At 38.9% G+C, this 22,831-nt stretch overlaps 1 protein-coding gene across 4 annotated transcripts; it reads left to right on the top strand.

The window, feature by feature from the left end:
* The first annotated feature begins 355 nt into the window (after positions 1 to 355).
* ZNF140 (zinc finger protein 140) lies at positions 356 to 22,645 on the top strand. 4 transcript variants are annotated; one of them, XM_077159494.1, is made up of 6 exons: positions 356 to 545; positions 880 to 921; positions 2,375 to 2,501; positions 2,756 to 2,854; positions 19,123 to 20,135; positions 21,787 to 22,645. In XM_077159494.1, exons 2-6 carry the CDS (start codon positions 913 to 915, stop codon positions 21,823 to 21,825), a joined length of 1,287 nt encoding a protein of 428 aa, XP_077015609.1. In that variant the 5' UTR covers positions 356 to 545; positions 880 to 912; the 3' UTR covers positions 21,826 to 22,645. The 4 variants fall into 4 exon arrangements, with proteins under 4 accessions (XP_077015609.1, XP_077015606.1, XP_077015608.1 ...); XM_077159491.1 differs by lacking the exon at positions 21,787 to 22,645 and having other exon boundaries at positions 357 to 545; positions 19,123 to 20,868; XM_077159493.1 differs by lacking the exon at positions 21,787 to 22,645 and having other exon boundaries at positions 358 to 545; positions 2,759 to 2,854; positions 19,123 to 20,868.
* Positions 22,646 to 22,831: the final 186 nt, after the last annotated feature.

Here is a 22,831-nt window from a genome sequence, read left to right as displayed (position 1 = left end):
CTCCCCAGACGCGCGCTGCAGTCCCGGTTCCGAGTGGAGTTTGGGTCGCGAAGGTTTCTGGGAACCGTAATTCTCCGAGGCCGGAGGATGGTTATTTTTTCTTTTTTCCTCTTTTCCCCTTGGACTCAAGCGCTGAAGCCATAGTTAACTTTCGGGAGTCGTAGTTGCCCGAGGCTGGCGGTCTGGGAGATCGTAGTCGCTTGGGGTCGGCCGCGGGGTGCTCTGGGAGTCGTAGTCGCGTCAGGCCGGCCGCGCGGCGCTCTGGGAGTCGTAGTTGCTGAGGCCGGCGGCCTTCGTCCCGGCCGCGGGGTGCTTTGGGAGTCGTAGTCGCGTCAGACCGGCCGCGGAGCGCTCTGGGAGTCGTAGTTGCCTGGGGCCGAAGCCCCGGGTCCCCAGCGCGGAGGCGGCGGCAGATTCTAGCAGCTGTAGTTGCCTGAGGTTCGGGGCCTGGTCCAAGTCTCGGGTCCAGAAAACTCCTCGCGCGTCGCCGGCGGCGGGGTTCCAAGGTGCCGATCCTGGATCCTGGCTGGGTCGCGCCGAGGCAGGTAAGGGGCGTCCGCCCTGTCCGCTTCCCGAGCCCCGCCGGCCGCGCCGCGGTCACTCTGGGGACTAGGGTCCGCGGCCCGGGTTCCGCGCCCAGGAGCGCTTTGCGCCCCGGCGGGGAGACGAGGAAGCGCGCCGTCCCGTGACCGCTCCTGACCGCGCACGCTCTGGCGCGGCTCGCGGCGCCCTGTCCGGCGGGCAGGGGACGGCCTCCCGGGCCCGGCGTCCAGGCATGTGGCGATGGTGGCGCGACGGCGGGAGCTCTCCGTGTGGGGCCCCGCACAGCCGGCCTTCTCGTTCACGGCTGCTTTCTCTCCCACCCTCTCTGCCGTTTAGACTTCTCTGTTCTGCGGGTCTCTTCCGGGAGCCATGCCTCAGGTAAGCCGGTGTTTCCTCTCTGAAGTAAAAGCCTATTTTTAAGGGCCTGGGGGTGTTTGCTTTCTTCCGCCTGAAGCGCCCCCACGCCCGTCCCCGACCCGCCCGCAGGTGCTTTTACGGGCCCGGGAGCGCGTCACCTGCGGGCGGGGCTTTGCACCTGGCAGGCTCGTTCGGGAGGAGAGGCCACCTCTTCTTTTCCCCAGGGTTAGAATGTCTGCCCCGGGGACCACGGCCCTTCGCTCGCGTGTCAGCGTGGTTTAATTGAGCATCCACCTCAGTGGGTCCCGGACGGGGAGCCGGGGCGGGGGCAGGAGCAGGAGCAGCGGCTGCGAACTTGCTAGGAGCGCCTCCGCCTGAGCCCCCGGACTCCTCAAGGAGAAACGCGCATTGAACAGCCCCTTCAGTAATTCCAAAGCGTGCTAACATTTCAGACCCGCCGGCCTACGCTAGATCCGTGGGGATGGTCTCAGGATGCAGCAGTAAGCAAAAAAGTCTCCACTCACAAAGTGTGTTTTTCAGACATTCTCAGTTTGTTTAGCAAGGAAGATTTATGATTTATTTCTTCTTGGTGATAAAAAGGGGCAACTGCACTTCAGATTGGGAGAAAAGTGTCAGTTATTCTGAATTAATCTTTTTTTTGGCCCCCACTTCTTTATCTTGTCTTCTGTTATATTTATCTCCAAGTCCAGAGCCTCACTGAATTTGGCTGCAGAGTTCCATTTCCATCTCTGCTGCTCATTTCACTGTTTAGGAAACACCTTCCTTTATCAGCCAGCAATATTTGATCACCTTTTTCAAAAAAATTAAAAAGTGAAAAAATATCACCCTGCCCTAGCACCTGGGGTTGGTACTATTTGGGACTGTTTCAGTTCATGCCCATGCCTTGGAGGTATATGAATCCTCAGGTGGTGCAAAGTGAGGCTGCAAAGCAGGGCCTTGTTTATTTTTTATTTACACTGAGAGAACTTTTTTTTAAGTTTTATCTTTGGAGGTTTAAGTTTCTCACCTTAGGAGGTCCTTGTCTTGAGACATTGCTGAAATTGCCAAGTTTCTCAGCTGTCTCTTCAGCTTTCCTGACATTAAGGAAAACATGCATTGCATATTTAATAGTTTTCACTATTTGTGAAATATGGTAAGATGTTAAGAATTCTTAAACCAAAACCAGAAATTAATGTTCATGCTCATATCCTTTTATCTTTCACAAAATTGTAAATTTTAAAAATCTCATTTCTCCTTTTCTCCAATTATGCAGTAAAACAAAACAAAACAAAACAAAACTGGGCTTGTAGCTGTACAGTAAGTTCTTGACCTACATTACTCCGAATTCTGAATTCTCCTATTGCCGCTACCTATACACACTGTCCATCCTTTGCACTGGGATTCATTTTACTCCTTTATCAGGGGCTTTGGGGACATGGGTCCTGGTTGTATGGCTATTTGTCTATCATTTCAGGGATCAGTGACATTCAGAGATGTGGCTATAGACTTCTCCCAGGAGGAGTGGGAATGGCTTCATCCTTTTCAAAGGGATTTGTACAGATGTGTAATGTTGGAGAACTATGGCCATCTGGTCTCACTGGGTAAGTAGTCCCTCTCGTCTCCCCGAAGTCAGACTTTGCCTTTTAGGGTACCTGCTGTGAATCTTACCTGACTGAATATTCTCAAGATAGGAACTTTTTCTTTTTTTTTAATTATTATTTTTAGTTTTTAAGGTGGGGATTGTAACATCACCTTATCTTTAGATATCTTTCTTACTTACATCTGACGTTTCTTTTTAACACCCTTCTTTTCTGAGAATTCAGACTGATGTTGAATTTATTTCATTTTCTGTAAGCAGGCCTTTCCATTTCTAAGCCAGATGTGGTTTCCTTATTGGAGCAAGGCAGAGAGCCCTGGATGGGGAAAGGCGATGTGAAAAGAAATCTGTTTTCAGGTGAGTGAGTTACAAGCTGGTGGGTAGTTTTTTAAAAAATAACAACCCAAAGAGAATTAAATGAGAAAGCAGTTCTTTTTTGTAAGTTTGTTAGAAAGTTTTCTCTTAAAAAAAACTTGGAAAAAACCTGAAACTGTGAAGTCTTGTTAATAGGAGCTCCATGAGCAACTGCACACGTACTTACCAGTCTGCCTTCATCTCATCTTATACTTTCTCCTATTTTCTCACAGAAGGAAGTGTCTTTCTTTCTCTTGTGACTTCTGTCTGGTCTCTGGATTTCATTTCTTTTGGGTTTCTTCCTTTTTTTATTCTATTGGTATATGTTTCTTTTGCCTAATTAAAAATTCAGTTTATATTGTGTTCTGTTTAGCTATCTTGGAAAGACTAATTTATCATTGATTAATTGGTGGTTTATTCACTTGTTCATTTGTTAGCTTGTTTAATATTTATTGAAATTTTAATCTTGGCAAAACGTTCTCTTAGGAAAGTTTTACTTTATGGAGAGTAGAGGGCCTACACAAGATTAGTGACTATCACAAAATTTATGGGCTAGTGAGATAAAATGTGTCTGAAAATAAGTTACATTAGAGATCCTCAAATTGGCAGTTTGGCTGTTAGAGAGGAGGCATTTCCAGCTGTTTTTTTAAGCCTTGATAATTTGGATGATGATAGTAGTAATAGAAGCATAAAATACAGGAAAGGGCTGATTTTGGAAAAACAGTGATGAATAGCGATGTGCTCGGTGTGAGTAGAGGATGTTACTTTCATGTAAAGATATTCAATAGACTGTTAGGATATACCTGAGAAAAAATTCAGGTTAGAGACATGAATGTGCACACTTATATTAAGAAGCAAAAACTGAAGCCATGGGATTAAACGGTAGGTGCTCTGAAAGTGTTCTTTGCCTTAAGTTGACAATACGTTGGTTGCATAGCTCTTTAAAAGTTGGCCTCATACCTCACCTTGAAGGGTCTGACAATAGATCTGTTAGCCTGAAAGTATTTACAAAAAGTTCTGTTAATTTTGTAGTTGATTCTGATGCAAACCTCTAATGGAGATACACTGATCTTCCAAGAGTGAAACTGTTGAGAGAAAAGGAGAAACACCTATGTTTAGAAAGCAGCAGCAGCTTGGAACGACTGTTTAGGAAATGGAACAAGAACCATGGAAACTAAGCTGATCTTCTAAGGAGAGTAGCAGTAGTTAGTATCACATGTTTTAGAGGCCTGAAGGAGGGTGTAGATAAGGATTTGGAAAAAAGGTATTGATGTGGGCTGAAGTCATGTTTTTAGATGGAATAGGTGAAGGGAGAATTTTTCATTTAAAATATTTAAAGAAGAAATGTCTTTTTATAAATTCTTTTAAAATGATAAAAGCAGTAACCCATATACAAGGAAACTGAGGAAAAGGGAAAATATGGAAAAATGGCCTCTAATTCCACTACTGTAATACAGTTCTTGCAGATTTTGTGTTCCTTCCAGTACCTTTTTGAATAAAACATAAATGTGCAACTTAAATTATTGTAAGGCAAACACTCATGTAAACACCATTCAGGTTAGTAAATGGAACACTTGTCAGGTTCCTAAGAACTTCCAGTGTGCCCATCCCAGTTACGGTTCCCTCTTCCCCCCAAAGGTAGGTAATCATCGTCCCCTTTTATGATAAGTAAAGCCACACCGTAGTTTTCACTATAGTTTTATCATCTGAGTGTGCATATCTAATCACTATAGGTTTAGGTTTGCATAGTTAAACTTTAAGTACATTGACTTGTACTATAAAAATTATATTGTGATTTGCTCCTTCCTCTCAGAATTAAAGATTTAGGCATTTCACATATCGCTTTAGTAGTTTATTTTCATGGAATGAATCAGTATACTACGATGTATCTATTCTATTGAGATGGGTTCTTGGGTTCTTTTTAATTTAGGACTGTTAAAACAATGTTGCTGTTGTACCTGTATTCTGATGCATATTGATGTAAAGGCACCTGTTCCTCCATGGTGTGTATCTAGGAATGCAATTGCTGGGTCAGGGGATAATTCCTCCTCATCAGATAATGCCAGAATGTTTCACAGTTTGTTTTTTAACTGACTTACACTCCCATAAGTACAATAAGTAGATTCCTGTTGCTTCCATACTTACCTATACCTGATACTGTAGAGGATCATGATTTCCCATGCGGTACAGTTATGCTCATTGTGACTTCAACTTGCATTTCTGATTACCATGAGCTCCTTTCCCTGTTTATTGGACATTTAGATTTCCCCATTTCTAGTGTGCATCTTGAAGGTTTTTCTCATTTTTCTATTGAATTCTCTTTTTCATATTGACTTGTAGGAGTTATATATTCTGGATACAAATCCTATGATAATCACATGTACTGCAAATATCTTCTCTCACTTGTGGCTTGATTATTTTGTTTCCTTAGTGTCTTCTTTTGATAAACAGAAGTTCTTAATTTTAATGTACTAAGATTTATTATTCTTTTACTTTAGGTTAGTATTTTTATTTTTTTTGACCAGTTTAAGAAACCTTTCCCTACCATGAGGTCATGATGAAGACATCTTCCAGTATTTTCTTTTTAAAAAGCCTAGTAATTTTGCCATTCACATTTCAATCCATAACCCACCTTGAGTTTATTTTTGTATGTGATGTGATAGTGGTCAGTTGATCTCTTGTGTATAGATATTCTGCTATCGTGCAACATTTATTGAAGTGTTTGTCCTTTCCCCCACTGTTTTGTCATACGTATATCATAATTTAAATGTTGCTATTTTTGGATTCTCTATTCTGTTCTGTTGTTTATCTATATGTGTGCAAATTCTGTGCAGCTTTATTTATGAATTTAATAGATATTAACTTTTTACTGTATTTGTCTTACTCCATCCTTCTCCCTTCTTTTTTTTGCTCAATTTAAAGTAAAATGTAGATATTTTTATATTTCACTGCTTTAATATTTCACTTTCATATGTAAAGTTTAGGGATATTTTCAATGTAATCAAAATACCATTTTCATACCTTACCAAAATAATGGTATTTTCCTAATATTAAAAAAAATTTTGTCTATTTATACCTACTCCAAAGATGTATTTTATAGCTGAATTGCTGAAGCCAGAATCCAATGAAATACCATGCATTGCATTTGGTTCTTTTAAATTCCTTTTAATCTAGAATATTTTCCTGTCATGTATTTTTCTATGACATTAATTTGTTAAAGAGACCAGGCCTCTGCTGTGAAAGATTCCACCTTCGGGAATTAGTTGTTTTATTTTATTTTTTTCTGTTTGTTTCCTCTCCTGGTATTGTTTAACTTATTCCTTTATCCTCTGTATTTCTGGTTGTTAGATATGGAACCTTAATATAAAATTCAGATTCAGTGGTTTGGTTAAAAATATTTCATTGATGATGGTGTATATTCTTCCTGTGAGTCAAGTCAAAGGCATAATGGTTGGTCATTCCACTATTAGTGACATAAGTTTTATCACTGAAGATAAGGAGTAAAACAGCCAGGTCACGGTGTAAAGTTACATTTTCCCCTTAGTGAGTAGAATGTGATATGATTAATAATTTGACAAAATACAAATATCTAGTTTTCTCCATTAACCTTTCACTTCATGGTTTTGGCATCATTGTATCTTTGCTGGAATTAATTATTTCATTAAGATTACAAAATGGTGAACTTTCTAATTCTATCATTCTTTCCATATTTATTATCTGGTATTCTTCTGTAAAGAGAAAGTATTATCAACTGGCACCATTTGGTTACCCTGAAGTGTAGTTTGTAATGGAAACGTATCATCAGTACCTTATTATTTTCTTTTGATAACTAATTTTTAGAATAAGGTTTTACTGAAAATCACTTCCATTGCTGACAAATGAGGTTCGTTGTTTTTTCTTTGATTAGGGGCTTTGTCTATTTTAATATTGTTACTGATTCACAGATTTTTTATAAAGCTGTTGTGTTTTAGTCATTTATATAGTTTTGATCCTCACGTTGTCTCACTTGGTTAGTGGGAGTTCCTTTATGCTGCCTCCTGCATCGTTTTGGTATGACATCACTAGCTTTGAGGTTTTTCTTATTTTCTGTCACCTTGCATATTTCCTTTCCTGGACCCAAAGTCCCCCATTCTTTCAGTGAGTTAAGAATAGTTTTTAGAAACCCAATCCAGGGTTTAAGGGGGGCTCATTGCATTTGGAATACCATTAAATCCATGCTTCGTGAAATAGATTTGGAGCATTAGCTATTTTTTGGTGCTATTGTTGGTGGTGTCTTTTTAAAATTTGTCTATTACTCATTTCACAAATGCAATTGATTTTTTATTATTTACCTCATATCCAGGAACCATTCCAAACTCCTTTATTAATGCTAAGAATTTATCTGTAGATTGTTTTGGAGTTTCTAAATATTCACTCATATTGTTTGTAATTAATGGCAATTTTGTCTGTTCTTTTCCAGTTCTTATGCGTTATATTTCTTTTCCTCGCCTTATTGGCCTGGCTAGGAACTCCAGTAAAATGTTGATTAGAGATGGCAACAACAGATATCAGATATCTCTCTTTTTTCCCATTTCAAAGGGAAATTTTATAGTATTTCAGCATTTACTCTAATTTTGGGATAGACAAACTAAATCAATTTTTCTTGCATTTCTAATTAGATTTCACAGAACAATTATACATAAAATGCAGGATTCACATATACCACCCTATCATTAACACCTTGCATTGGTGTGGAACATTTTTGATGAAAATTCATTTTTATAATTATATGATTAGCTGTAGTCTGTGATTTAACTTAGGTTCATTGTTACTGTAGTGTAGTTCCATGGATTTTTAAAAATTGTTGCCAAATATACAATATAACATTTCCCCTTTTAATCATATTTGGATGTATATTTTGGTGCTGTTATTATGTTCACAGTGTTGTGCTACTATCACCACCATCCATTATCAAAACATTGCCATCATTCCAAGTAGGAGCCTCAAAGATTTTAAGCCTTAACTTCCCATTCCCTGCCCCCATCCTGTCTTCTGGTAACCTGTATTCTAGAGTCTTACTCTATGAATTTGCTTATTCTAATTGTTTCAAATCGGTGAGATCATACAATATTTGTCCTTTTGTGTCTGGCTTATTTCACTCAGTTATGATGTCCTCAAGTATATTGTCACGTGTATCAGTGCTGCATCCCTTTTTAGAGTTGAATAATATTCCATCGTATGTGTATACCACATTTTAAAAATTTTTAAACTTTTAAAATTGTATAACATATACAAAGCAAAGAAAGAAGAAAGCAATAATTTTCAAAGCATTCTTCAACCAGTAGTAGTTACAGAACAGATCCCAGAGTTTATCAATGGGCCACTTTCTATCTTCTCAGATTTTTTCTTCTAGCTGCTCCAGAACACTGGAGGCTAGAAGAAATATTAATATAGTGATTCAGGAGTCATACTTGTTTGTTAAATCCCATTTTCTCTTATTATACCCCCTTCTCCCAATCTGTAGGGATCTTTGGGGAATGCCTGTTCTGACTTTTTCATGTTGAGAAGGGGTGTCCACACTAAAGAATAGGGGGAGGTAATTAATTGATAATCTGGTGAGGCTGGTCGCTCGGGGTTTCAGGATTTATCTGAGCAAGGAACCATCTGAGAATTATATGTTCCAGGAAGGCAAACCTAGTGCACGAGACCTTTATAGAGTCTTAGTTCTAGCCCTAGGTGTTCTTAAGAGTCAATAGGAATGATGTTGATTGGAGTTTAGCAAACCATGGCAATGGGCAGTGACTGAATCTTGCATAAGAGCAGCCTCCAGAACAGCCTCTTGACTCCATTTGATCTCTCTTGGTCACTGGTGTCTTATTTTATTACACTTTCCCCCGTTTTGGTCAGGAAGGCATTGTCATTCTCATGGTGCCAGAGCCAGACTCATCCCTGGGAGTCATGCTCCATCTTGTCGGGGAGATTTTCACCCCTGAATGGATTGTACCACATAGGGGAAGGGTAACAATTTTCCTTGCAGAGTTGGGCTTAGAGAGACGCTATATCTGAGCAACAACGAGTCTTCCTGGGAGTAATTCTTATGCCTCATTATGAGTAGTCTTCCCTTTTCCCCTACAGAAACAAGTTTCTCTGTAAGAGCAAGCCTCAAAATCCAGGGCTTAGCCTATTTTCTCAGGAGTCTCCACTGGTTGGGAAGGTACCTGGGGTTTCCCGGATAGGAGAGTTTAGTAGTTCCATACATATTTCCCCTTCAGATCCTCAAGGCACTCTACTAATACTTTAAAATTATCAGCCCACCATAGTCTGAAATGTACTCTGGCACTACATTAATTACAAGTCCTCATTCCTGTTCTGGACTCTGGGAGTCTGGGTTGTCTAAATGAACTCTCCAGAGAGGCTGATTCAGACTATGACTTACAGAAAATTTAGGTTCTCAATATAATAAACCTCTCTGCTTTTGATCTCATACAGCAGCTGAAGGTCTAGAGTACGTACACTGTCCTCTTTTATCGTACATTCTAATTTACCTTAGACCCAGCCAGATTGGCTTCATCTTAAACTCAAATGGAGGCCTGATTTCTTTCTCGGTTTCTTCAGTTGTTATTATATATAGCTATGCCAACTTTCAGTTCTGCAGCTCGCCATTTCTGGGACCCAGGTGTCACAGAGTCACTCAAAGTTCCATAGACATACCAGTTGAAACACATATAGCTCAATGTCTCAGAATCCAGAAAAACTTCCACAATTTCAGAACAAATGTGGCTGCTATAAGGACCCACAATCCAGGCTCTCATTTTTGTACAAGTATTTTCTGAGAGACCTTAGCATATTTGTTTGTTTGTTTCTGGGCCATTCTGCACAGCCCATTGTCCCCAAGGTTTATTCAGTTTGTTGTGTGCCCCCTCAATGTCCTTTCTTGTAGCTGCACCAAATTCCATCATATAAATGTATCACCACTTGCCATTGTTCTTCTCACTCATTGTCCCCTTTGGCTCCTTCCATTTTTGGGCATAATGGATAATGTCCAAAATAAATAAACCATGTCTTACAGCATTTTTGTTTGATTATACAGTCACCAGCACTCTCAGTTTTGGACAATTTTATTGGTCCATAATGTCAAAGAACCCACAAACATAATGCAACCGTCTATCAAATAGAAACCAACCCTTTATCACTTGTCCCTCCCCTTACACCCCCCACCCCCAGTTAGTTGCCCCTGGTAGTGCTGTGGTACTGTTGATGTTTTCCTGTTAACTATTGGCAATAGCATGCATTTTTAGTTTTCCCCCATACCCTCTACTGTTGACTCTTTGTCCACTATTGAACCATTGAAATAGTTCATGTAAGAACTTACTTTTAATCATAAATCCAATCATTAGGATACATGGCACTATACATCCCCTTTCAATCATATTCACCTTCAATACGGCAGTGTTACTTATAACCTGCTAATTAGTTTTCATCACTTCTGTCTGTTCCCTTGCATTTAGATTCGACTATTCTTTGGGTAGCCTTTCTTCATCTCTAGCTTTTGTGTACCTCTAGGTCTGCTATATTCTACAGTGTAACCTCTGAGATTACCTTTACCAGAATCATAATAACGAAATCATACAATATCTGTCCTTTTATGACTACCTTATTTCATTCAGCATTAGGTCCTCAAGGTTCATCCACATTGTCATGTTTTGGGTTATCATTTTGTCTTAGTGTTGCATAATATTCCATTGTATGTATATACCACATTTTGTTCATCCATTCATCTTTTTTTTTTTTTTTTTTAAAGGAAAGACAGAGAGAAGGAAGGAAGGATAGAAGGAAGGAAGGAAGGAAGAAAGGGAAACATTTTTAAACATTTTCTTGTTTTATTGTATTCTGTTTCTCCGTTTTTGTTACATGGGCTGGGGCCGGGAATCGAACCGAGGTCCTCCGGCATAGCAGGCAAGCACTTTGCCCGCTGAGCCACCGCGGCCCGCCCCATCCATTCATCTTTTGATAGGCACTTGAATTGTTTTTATCTCTTGGCAATTGTGAATAATGCCACTATGAACATTGGTGTGCAAATATCTGTTTGTGTTACTGCCTTCAGCTCTTCTGGGTATGTACAGAATATTGGTATTACTGGGTCATAGGGCAACTCAATATTTAATTTTCTGAGGAATCGCCAGTCTTCCACAGCAGTCGCACCAACGTACATTCCCACCAACAGTGAATAAGTGTTCCCATTTCTCCACATCCTCTCCAATGATTATAGTTTAGCAATTGTGAATAATGCTACTATGAACATTGGTGTGCAAATACCTGTTTGTGTCACTGCTTTCAGCTCTTCTGAGTATATACTGAGTAGTGCTATTGCCACTCAATAGTTCATTTCCTAAGGAACCGCCAAAATGTCTTCCATAGTGGCTGCACCATTATACATTCCCACCAGCAATGCATAAGTGTACCAATTTCTCCACATCCACTCCAACAGTTGTAGTTTTCTGTTTGTTTAATAGCAGTTATTCTTATAGGTATGAGGTGATATCTCATTGTCATCTTAATTTACATTTCCCTTATAGCTAATGAAAATGAACAGCTCTTCATGTGCTTTTTAGCCATCTGTATTTGCTCTTCAGAAAAGTGTCTATTCGTATCTGCCCATTTTATTGTATACCATATTTATTTATCCATTCTTTGGTTGATAGACACTTGAGTTGCTTCCATCTTTTGGCAATTGTGAATAAAGCCACTGTGAACATCAGTGTGCAGATATCTTTCTGAGGAGGGAAAAATAGAAAATTCATAATAAAATGAATGATGTAAACTCAAGGTAAAATCCTATTAAATATAAATTAATTAAATACATTTCTTAAAAGCAACTAGAGGATGGAAAAAAGTGGGTATTACCCTCATCCTCTTGGGGCCACAGATTTTTTTTTTCTAGTATGGAAAGATTGCCCTCTTTGAGCTTTATATACCTAACTGGTCACTGCTGCTTCAAGATACCATGGGGTAGGAAAAGAGAGAATGGGAAACAAACAAAAGATGGGGTTTCTGTGACCCATAAGGACCCTCTTTCCCATTCCTCAGCTAGAGATAGAGGACTTCCCTTGGGGCTTTTTCTCCTCATATATGGTGCACATGTCTAGGTTTCAGACTATGATTAAGACCAGGAGATAATAGAGAGAGGAAATGTGAGAAACTACCACCAGTTTTTTGAGTTCTTTTTTCCTTTTTTAATTCGCTTGCTACCATTTACATTTTAGTCTTCAGATAGCTGTTCTATGCATTCTGCCCAGATTTTACTTGCATTCAAGGAAGAGACAGGTCAGTGTGTACTTCATTTTTAAGAAGTGGAACCATCACTGCCGGCTCCCTTACATTTCATAAGTGAAGAAAAGCAACATTGTAGCATGTAGAAGGAAGGAGCATGCTAGTAAAATGGCAATAATAGGAGTTTCAGTCTAGCTTGAGCAATAGCATAAAGTGTAAGGAGGAAAATGGTGGGAATCAAAGTTGGTCTTTATAAGCCAAGTTAATGAACTTGGAATTCATCCATAGACTAGCTGGGAGTCATCAAAAGGTTTTTAGGCAGGAGAACATTTTAGTAAGGTCATTCTGGCTGCAGTGTGAAAAAGAGATTTCCTAGAGGTAAGACTGGGAAGCAGGGTTAGCACTTAAGAGTTGTTGCCATAACCTAGTCTAGAAATAGCCATCACCTAAGCCATGGAGATGTCCTGGGAGCAGATGGCATAGATTGGTTACAAAGGAAATATGTTCAGAAGGACTTGATGATTATGAGTCATGAACCACCACTCTGTGTGTTGCTATTGTTATTCCTAAGGAAAAGAGCATGAGCAAGTTGGAAGAGGAAGGGGAATTTATATAAATTTGATACTTAAGTTTGGGTCTCTGTGGGACATGTGCATATATAAATCTAATAGGCAATTGAGTATTGTATTCTGGAACTGAAGAGATATGAGTCAGGGTAGTGCTTCTCGAACTTGAGCCTGCAAAAGGGTTATCTGGAGATGGTTTTAAAACACATATTCCCAGCCCCCACCTCAGAAATTCTAATTCATTAGTTTTGGAGTGGAGTCAAGGATTTGCATTCCTAAAACACTCCCAGATGATGCTGAGCTAACATATACATCACCATGAAGAATATCGGTTCATCTTTTCAAAGTTGTGAATTTTTCTTATGAATCCCTGAACACCTATTTTTCAGAGAATTCTTAAGCAGTTTTCCCCAATTTCTTTTCTAACAAGATTAATTGCTTTTCTGTAGGATTGCTAATAAATTTATATATATATTATAAGGGATAATATATAATTAGCGTTTTACTTTTATATCTTGAATCTGACTTTCTTGGTTGTGCTTTTTACTCTCTTTGATCTGAGAAATCATATGGTATATACTGTACTAAATCAATGCAGTTAGCTTTTTTCTTATATCATAAAATGTCTAAGATCACTGATGTGTTCCAATTCCCAACTAGTTTACTCAATGAAGCCCTCTAGATTTAAGCCTTCCTTTACTCTCTTCAGTGAATGTAGTCTTGTATCTCATTAATTTTTTTCTGTGCCCTCTGTCTCCCTATTTATATCTCTCAACTTGTGAAGAGAATTGTTCAATTTAATATCCCCAGGGCACTTAACTCAGGGACTAATTAGATACAGGGTTGGTTTATAGAAGGAGTGGGAAAGGAATTTAAGATGTTTCCTTTATTGAGATCATCATTTTCTTTAACATCTATTTGTACCCCCCATCCTAATCTGTTGTGTATTTTTGTGTGCCTGCTGTATAGTTACAGAGGTTTTGATTCAGTGCCGAGGTGGGTATTAAGCAAATATGAGATCTGTCTACAACTCTCCAGATGCTTATAGTCAGAGTGATAATAAAACAGTGCTCCCCTAAACAAAAAATGAGTCAAAGTGTGTTTTAGAGAAAAGTGAACATTTAATGTGTATTTGGAGATAATTTCAAACTTACAGAAAAGTTGAAAAAATGGTACAAAGAATACCCATATATCCTTTATCCACATTTACCTGTTTTTAACATTTTGTCCCGTTTGCTTCATCATCTGGTATATGAGATTTTATTTTTTCTGAAACATTTGAGAATAATTGTATACATCATGGCCCATTATCTCTAAATGTGTAAGTTTGTATTTCCTAAGAATAATAAGAGAAGGTATTTTTTAAAACCTACTTCATATTATTATAAGATTCTGTTTCAAATAAAAATGAAGTCCCTTTTTAAAACTTAGCCTGGAGAAAATTAGGGCTAATGTTTGTCTATCAAAGGAAATTTGATAGGAAGACACTATTTTAGCAAGGCTGAGCTTCAGATATTAGTTTGGAAGGCAGAGTTGGAGTGAAGATCATTGAACATAGTTTGTAGAGAAACCTTTTTTCCCCCATTTGTAATAAATTACTGTAAAGAGGTTCTAAAGGCACTTAGTACACTCAAGATTCTGATGTCTTTTTGAGATCTGAAGCACCCTTGTAGTGGATTAGCATTATGAAATTGCAATTTTCAGCTATTTATGGCAGCAAATAAAGTTTAAATGGAGATGAGAAAGACTGACATAGCTCATCCTTCCCAATTCCTTATCTTCTTTTTTATTTTTATTAATTTTTAAATTTTTAAAAGAAATATTACTAGAAAGAAACACATTCTTAACATATGCCCATTCTGTTCTACATATATAATCAGTAATTCACAATATCATCACATAGTTGCATATTCATCGTTTCTTAGAACATTTGCATCAATTCAGAAAAAGAAAAAGACAACAGAAAAAGAAATGAAACAAAAACAGGAAAAAAAAAGATTATACATACCATACCCCTTACCCCTCCCTTTCATTGATCACTAGCATTTCAAACTAAATTATTTTAACATTTGTACCCCCTATTATGTATTTTTATTCCATATGTTCTACTTGTCTTTTGACAAGGTAGATAAAAGGAGCATCAGACACAAGGTTTTCCCAATCACTCAGTCACATTGTGAAAGCTATAGCATTATACAGTCATCATCAAGAAACATGGCTACTGGAACACAGCTCTACATTTTCAGGCAGTTCCCTCCAGCCTCTCCATTACATCTTTTTAAATTTTCTTTTCTTTTTTCTGATACATGCAACAACATGGATGAACCTTGATTTCCATTACATCTTGACTAACAAGGTGATATCTACTTAGTGCGCAAGAATAACCTCCAGGATAACCTCTCAACTCTGTTTGGAATCTCAGCCACTGACACTTTGTCTCATTTCACTCTTCCCCCTTTTGGCCGAGAAGGTTTTCTCAATCCCTTGATGCTGGGTCTCAGCTCATTCTAGAGTTTTTCTCAATCCCTTGATGCTGAGTCTCAGCTCATTCTAGGATTTCTGTCCCACATTGCCAGGAAGGTCCACACCCCTGGGAGTCATGTCCCACGTAGACAGGGGGAGGGTGATGAGTTTGCTTGTTGTGTTGGCTGGAGAGAGAGGCCTCATCTGAGCAACAAAAGAGATTCTCTTGGGGGCGACCCTTAGGCCTAATTTTAATTAGGCTTGACCTGTCCTTTGTGGGGTTAAGTTTCATATGAACAAACCCCAAGACTGGGGGCTCAGCCTATAGCTTTGGTTGTCCACACTGCTTGTGAGAATATCAAGAATTCAACTTGGGGAGGTTGAATTTTCCCCCATTCTCACCATTCCCCAAAGGGAGTTCCCTTTGCAAATACTTTTCCACTTACTGATCAAATCACTCTGGGATTTATTGGGGCATCAATCTGGACAAACCAACAAAATCTCATGTCCTCCCCAAGGTTCCATGTACTTATGTTGTTCAACCAACTATCTACATAACTTATATTAGGAGATGCACTAGTCAAAATATAAATTTTGTACCAAATAAACATTTTTTGCTTTAGTCTCACACATAAGTTGAAAGTTTAAAATATTAATTACCTTCTATTTTCAGCACCCTACAGTAATGACATTCCTATGTTCTTCCTCGTGCAAAAACATTTTTTAAATTTGTACATTTAGTCACTATCATTATACATTCTAGGCTTTCCTAGATTATACCATCTCAATCTTAATCGTCTATCTTTCTTTGTGATTTCATTTATGCCCCCAGCCCTCCTCCCTTTATCATTCTCACATTCAGCTTTATTCAGTGTTCTAACATAATTGTATTACAGTTAGGTAGTATTGTGCTGTCCATTTCTGAGTTTTTATATTCAGTCCTGTTTCACAATCTGTGTCCCTTCAGCCCCACTTACCCAGTATCTTACCCTGTTTCTATCTCCTGATGGTCTCTGTTACCAACAAAATGTTCCAAGTTTATTCACTAATGTCAGTTCATATCAGTGAGACCATACAGTATTTGTCCTTTTGTTTTTGGCTACTCTCACTCCGCATAATGTCCTTAAGGTCCATCCATGTTTTTACATACTTCATAACTTTATTCTGTCTTACAGCTGCATAATATTCCATCGTATGTATATACCACAGTTTGTTGAGCCACCCGTCTGTTGATGGACATTTTGGCTGTTTCCATCTCTTGGTAATTGTAAATAATGCTGCTATTGGTGTGCAAATGTCTGTCTGTGTCCTTGCCCTCATGTCCTTTGAGTAGAGACAGCGTATAGATGGGTCCTGTTTTTTAATCCATTCTGCCAGTCTATGTCTTTTGATTGGGGAGTTTAAGCCATTAACATGGATTAAATGTTATAAATCCATTATTATTTATAACATTTATAAATAATAAAACATTATTTAGTGTTATTACTGCACGGGTAATACTTTCTTCTACCATTTTGCCTTTTGGATTTTATATGTCATATCTAATTTTCCTTCTTTTTACCTTTACTCATAGTCTTCCTTTCTACACTCTTCTCCACACCTCTCTCTTCTGTCTTTTCGTATCTGTCTCTAGTGCTCCCTTTAGTATTTCTTGCAGAGCTGGTCTCTTGGTCACAAATTCTCTCAGTGATTTTTTGTCTGAAAATATTTTAATTTCTCCCTCATTTTTGAAGAACACTTTTGCTGGGTATAGAATTCTTGGTTGGCAGTTTTTCTCTTTTAATAATTTAAATATATCATCCCACTGTCTTCTCGCTTCCATGGTTTCTGCTGAGAGATCTGTGCATAGTCTTATTGGGCTTCCCTTGTATGTGATGGATTGCTTTTCTCTTGCTCTTTCAAGATTCTCTTTCTCTTTGACCTCTGACATTCTGATTAGTAAAGGTCTTGGAGTACATCTATTTGGATCTATTCTCTTTGGGGTATGCTGCACTTCTTGGATCTGTAATTTTAAGTCTTTCATAAGAGTTGGGAAATTTTCAGTGATATTTTCCTCCATTAGTTTTTTTCCTCCTTTTCCCTTCTCTTCTCCTTCTGGGACACCCACAACACATATATTCATGCGCTTCACGTTGTCATTCAATTCCCTGAGTCCCTGCTCATATTTTTCCATTTTTTCCCTATATTTTCTTTTTCTTGTTGGATTTTAGATGTTCCGTCCTCCAGTTCACTAATCCTACGTTTTGCCCCTCGAAATCTACCATTGTAGGTTTACATTGTTTTTTTCATCTCTTCTACCATACCTTTCATTCCCATAAGTTCTGTGATTTGTTTTTTTCAGACTTTTAATTTCTTCTTTTTGTTCATTCCTTGCCTTCTTTATATCCTCCCTCAATTCATTGATTTGGTCTTTTGATGAGGTTTTCCATGTCTGTTTGTATATTCTTAATTAATTGTTTCAGCTCCTGTATGTCATTTGAATTGTTGGTTTGTTCCTTTGACTGGGCCATATCGTCAATTTTCCTAGAGTGATTTATTATTTTTTGCTGGCATCTAGGCATTTAATTACCTTAATTAGTTTATTCTGGAGATTGTTTTCACTTCTGTTACCTAGGGTTTTCTTGCTGGATGAATTTGTTGTCTATCTGTTCTTTGACATTCAGTTCAGCTTTATCTGGACCTCTAGCTTAGGTTTTGTTTAGCAAAGGAGAATTTTTCAGTTCTTGTTTTCTTGTTTCTTGCCCTGCTTTTATGGTGCCTTTTCCCTCTGACCCTTAGAAGGGTCTACTTAGGTATTATAGACCCCGCCGGATTTTCCCAGACCAAACTGGCCTCCTATCAGGAGGAGTCACCAGCGTCGGTTTTCCCTGAGCATGAGACACAGCAGGTTGAAAGACTTTCCTGTGAAGTCTCTGGATTCTGGTTTTCGTATCCTGCCCAGTATGTGGCTTTGTCTGCCTGTGGGTCCCACCAGCATAAGGTGATGTGGTACCTTTAAATTCAGCAGACTCCCCCTTCTGGGGGTGTGGTGGAGACAGAGGAGAGGTTGTAGGCTGATTTTAATGGTTTCAAATTACCAAGCCCTGGTGTCTGAATTCCTTGAGGGAGGGATTCCACCTGAGTTGGGCTTCACCCTTCCCTTGGGGAAGGCACCGGCTCCAGACAAGTTCTCAGAGAAATTGTTTCTGCCTGTCCTTGGGGCAGTTGCAGCCTAAGAAGCCCTGCCACTATATCCAAAGGCAGTCAAGCCTTTGTAGAAACACAGCCACAAAAACTTCTGTTTCCTTTTTTTTCTTTTTCCATCAGCCCTGCCCCCTTGGTCCTGGGGCAAAAATGAGCGACCTCTGCTTTGACCAGGTTCACCTGAGCTGGGGGCCTATTTTTAGTAGTCAGAATTTGTTAATTCCACAATTGGCATTTGGTTGGGCTCAGCCCCTGCTGCTGGTAAAGTCTCTTTCCTTTCTCCTCTCGGAAGCAGCCTGTGGGGAAGGCGCGCCAGCCGCCTTGGCTTGGGGAACTCACGGTTCTGGGGGTACTCTCAGCTGGTTCAGCTGGTCCAGACTGGGGTACACTGTGTGTCCGGTCACTGATGTGGCCCCACGAGCTGTTCTGTACTGTTCCTGGTTATTTAGTAGTTGTTCTGGAGGATGAACTAAAAGGACGAACTTAGCGTACACTGCTAAGCTGCCATCTTGGCCCGGAAGTCCCAATTCCTTATCTTCTTGATAGTTTTAGTCTTCCCTCTTCTTCTGTTACTTATATTTAGTATTTCTCCTTATACACCCACACTTCTGTTTGATCTGTTTTGAATTTCTGGGTGTGTTGTTCAGATTTCACAATCATATATATGACATCCATGAAAGTCATGCAATTGATGGGATTTTTTCCAATTTCATTATCTCATTTAAAATGGGAAGAGTGCCTTTTATTTTACTCAGTACAGAAAAAAGAGAAACATTTGCTTTGTTTTTTTTTGGTATCTTTCCATTTCAGAGTCAATTGGTGAGATCAAAGACCTTTCTCCAAAAACTGATATTTATAAAGATGACTCATCCCAGTATTTGATAATGGGAAGAATTCTAAGCCAAGGCACTGAGTATTCCAGTTTTAAAGGAGGCTGGAAATGCGAGGCTGGTACTGAGATACTTCAAGGAAATCAGGAATGTATCAGGCAAGTGACAGTCTCTCATCAAGAAGCCCTGGCTCAACATATGAGTATCAATACTGTGGAGAGGCCTTATGGATGCCAGGAATGTGGGAAAACTTTCAGTCGGCGCTTTTCTCTTGTGCTACATCAGAGAACTCATACTGGAGAGAAACCATATGTATGTAAGGAATGTGGCAAAACCTTTAGCCAGATCTCAAACCTTGTGAAACATCAGATGATACATACTGGAAAGAAACCTCATGAGTGTAAGGATTGTAATAAAACATTCAGTTACCTTTCATTCCTTATTGAACACCAGAGAACACATACTGGGGAGAAACCCTATGAATGTACTGAATGTGGAAAGGCCTTCAGCCGTGCCTCAAACCTCACTCGACATCAGAGAATTCACATTGGAAAGAAACAATATATATGCAGAAAATGTGGAAAAGCCTTTAGCAGTGGCTCAGAACTTATTCGCCATCAGATTACACATACTGGAGAGAAACCTTATGAATGCATTGAATGTGGGAAGGCATTTCGTCGTGCCTCACATCTTACGCGACATCAGAGCATTCATACTACCAAAACCCCTTATGAATGTACTGAATGTAGCAAAGCCTTCCGTTGCCACTCATTCCTTATTAAACATCAGAGAATTCATGCTGGAGAAAAGCTCTATGAATGTGATGAATGTGGTAAAGTTTTCACTTGGCATGCATCTCTTATTCAACATATGAAAATTCATACTGGAGAAAAGCCCTATGCGTGCACTGAATGTGACAAAGCCTTCAGTCGCAGCTTTTCCCTTATTCTTCATCAGATAACTCACACTGGGGAGAAACCCTATGTATGTAAGGTATGTAACAAGTCCTTTAGCTGGAGCTCAAACCTTGCTAAACATCACAGAACACATACTCTAGAGAACCCTTATGAATATGGAAATTCATTTAATTACCATTCATTCCTTACTGAACACCAGCAAATTCACACTGTAGAGAAAACTTAAGAATGTATGGATCATTTTTTGAAAAATCTTATAGCAGCAGTTAATGCCTTATTTTTACGTAGGGAGAGAAGCTTTATATCAGTATGTTAAATGTGAGGAAAAGGTGGTTCATAACCTTCTTCAACATAAGAATCCATTTTGAAGAAAAACCTTAAGAATATTTGGAAAAGCCTTTAAGCAGACACTCATTCTTTTTGCAGTAACAGAACATGATCCATAAATATTGAGAAGAATCTTCATATTGAAGCAAAAATCATACAAGCATAATGATTGGGGAATGCCTTCATTTACATGTCAATTTTATTAACTTTTTAAAAAGTTCTGTTCTAGGGGAGAAAGCAATTGTATTAAAGAAATGAATATAGGGGCTTTTTGCAATATTACAAACCTCTATATCAGAATCATAATGGGGGCAAACTGCTGTTGTAACATATGTGGCAAAATCCTAAGTGTTCTGAGAAATCATACTGGAGGGAATCAGTGTGTGAAAGGTTTTGTGTGTGTATATGTGGGAGGGCAGTGTTTTGTTTGCCTTGAAACAAAAGTCAGAAGAGAAAGAATGAATAAATCTTTTGGCCTATAATTCTGAACTTGCTGATTTTTTCTTACAGCATGATTCTGAAAAATGTAACTACCCCAGTATTGACATCAACATTGAAGAGTAGTGTGCTTTTATAGAAACACAAACATAATTTATAGAAATATTTTCAGATATCAATGGTAGACCTTATGATTTTAAGTTTGAGGTAGAGGAAGAGTTTAGATTCAAGCTTATTCTAACTCATGTTTATCACTGAATTTGGCTATAGACATTTCATACAATCTGTACAACACAGTAAGGAAAATTCAGAGTTAGTTTTCTTCCTTTTTTCCATTTACAGTGAAAATAGTTCTTTAAGCACAAATTTAAAACTCTTCTGGCATTTTCAGCTGTCCAGCTGTCAAAGCTTACACCATCAGATTGAGTTTACTTTGATCAGGAAAATAAGAAATTTTATTTGATAGAGAAGTAGATAATATGGATAGGAGTGACAAATTGACCATTAATGTTGTAATGAATGCATTGAGGGCACAGTTCTAGAAGGTGCTATTAGATAAATGAGATCTCATTTCATAAGTCACTTTGTAGAAGGCGGAATTTAGAAGAGTTTTAGTCCTAATCAAAGAGACTTATTTACATATCTGTAATTCTCAATGAATTGTCTAAAGGGTTTTTTTTCCCTCAAACCTGACATTTTGTGCACACATTTTGAGGCTTCCCAGCTTTCCATAGAACTGTTCAGGAGTGGGTGATTTACATTAAACGAGTGTACATCTTGGCTGAGACACTGATGAGCATGCTTTGTTCCATACAGGCTTGTCTGATGACAGATCTAGTGTCTGAGTGATGTTCTAAGGGGAGACAGTGGTCTATATCAGGGTAAAAGTAAGGTTTTTATTGGAACATGGAAAATTTATGATTTATTTGAATTATTTGAGTATCTTCCATTTTCTACTCCAGATTCATTCTCCACCCTGCTCTCTGCCAAACCCTGGATGACATCAGTGGGCTCCTTTGCCCTCTTACTTCTGGTTGGTACAGCCAACATTGAGAACCTTTAGAGGGAAATGGAAACATTACAAGGATTATGTGCACTGTGCTCAACCATTCTTTAGCCTGCAAAACCCTAGAAGACACTTCCTTTAAGGAATTAGGTAATGCATAGGTGAGAAATATACTACCATGCTTGAAGAGCTCTGTGCTATCTTTCCTTGGTAGGCTGTACATGATGTGGTTGCTACAATGAAAGCAGAATTCTAATTTCAACAGAGATGATGGGATTTTGGCATGGTAGACGCTGTGTACAATTACCACAAGAATCCAAGGGATAGAATGGTAAAGTTTTAACCACATGGGTCTGTGGCAGTGGCTAAATGATCGTGGGGTTCCTAGAAGTAAAATAGATGGTATGGTGATTTGAAGTATGTACCCTAGAAAGACAAGTTCCTAAACTTAATCTATTCTTGTGAGAAGGACCTTTTGATCAGGTTACTCAGTTAAGGTATTACCTAACTCAGTCAAGATGGGTCTTAATCCTATTAATGCAGTCCTTTATAAGCTAAATAAAGTTCAGGCACAGAGAGAGAAAGCCATGAGAAACAAGAATCTAAAGGTCAGTGGAACCCAGAAGAAAAGGGAGAGGCAAGGAGAAACCACCATGTGCATTGCCATGTGACAGAGGAGCCTGGGTCCAAGAATCAACCAGCAGTCAGCTGCAGAACACCCGTCTTTGAGAAGAAAGTGATGCCTTGATGATACCTTGATTTGGACTTTTCCTGGCCTCAAAACTGAGTGAATAAATTTCTATTGTTTAAGCCAACTGTTGTATGATATTTGCTTCAGCAGCCAAGAAAACCAAAATAGATGGGTAGTTTGCCAAGGTGCTGTTCAATACATACAGATGGGAAAATTCTACATCTGAGAAGAAACCTAACTGAAAGTTACCATAGTAGGGATTCACATCTTTGAGTCAGCTCCCAAATTTAAGCGAGCTCTCCATTGAGGG

The sequence above is a fragment of the Tamandua tetradactyla genome, chromosome 5 (genome assembly GCF_023851605.1).
Source record: "Tamandua tetradactyla isolate mTamTet1 chromosome 5, mTamTet1.pri, whole genome shotgun sequence".
NCBI lineage: Eukaryota > Metazoa > Chordata > Mammalia > Pilosa > Myrmecophagidae > Tamandua > Tamandua tetradactyla.
Note: the sequence above shows the minus strand (reverse complement) of the source record. Positions and strands in the feature narration are given on the sequence as shown.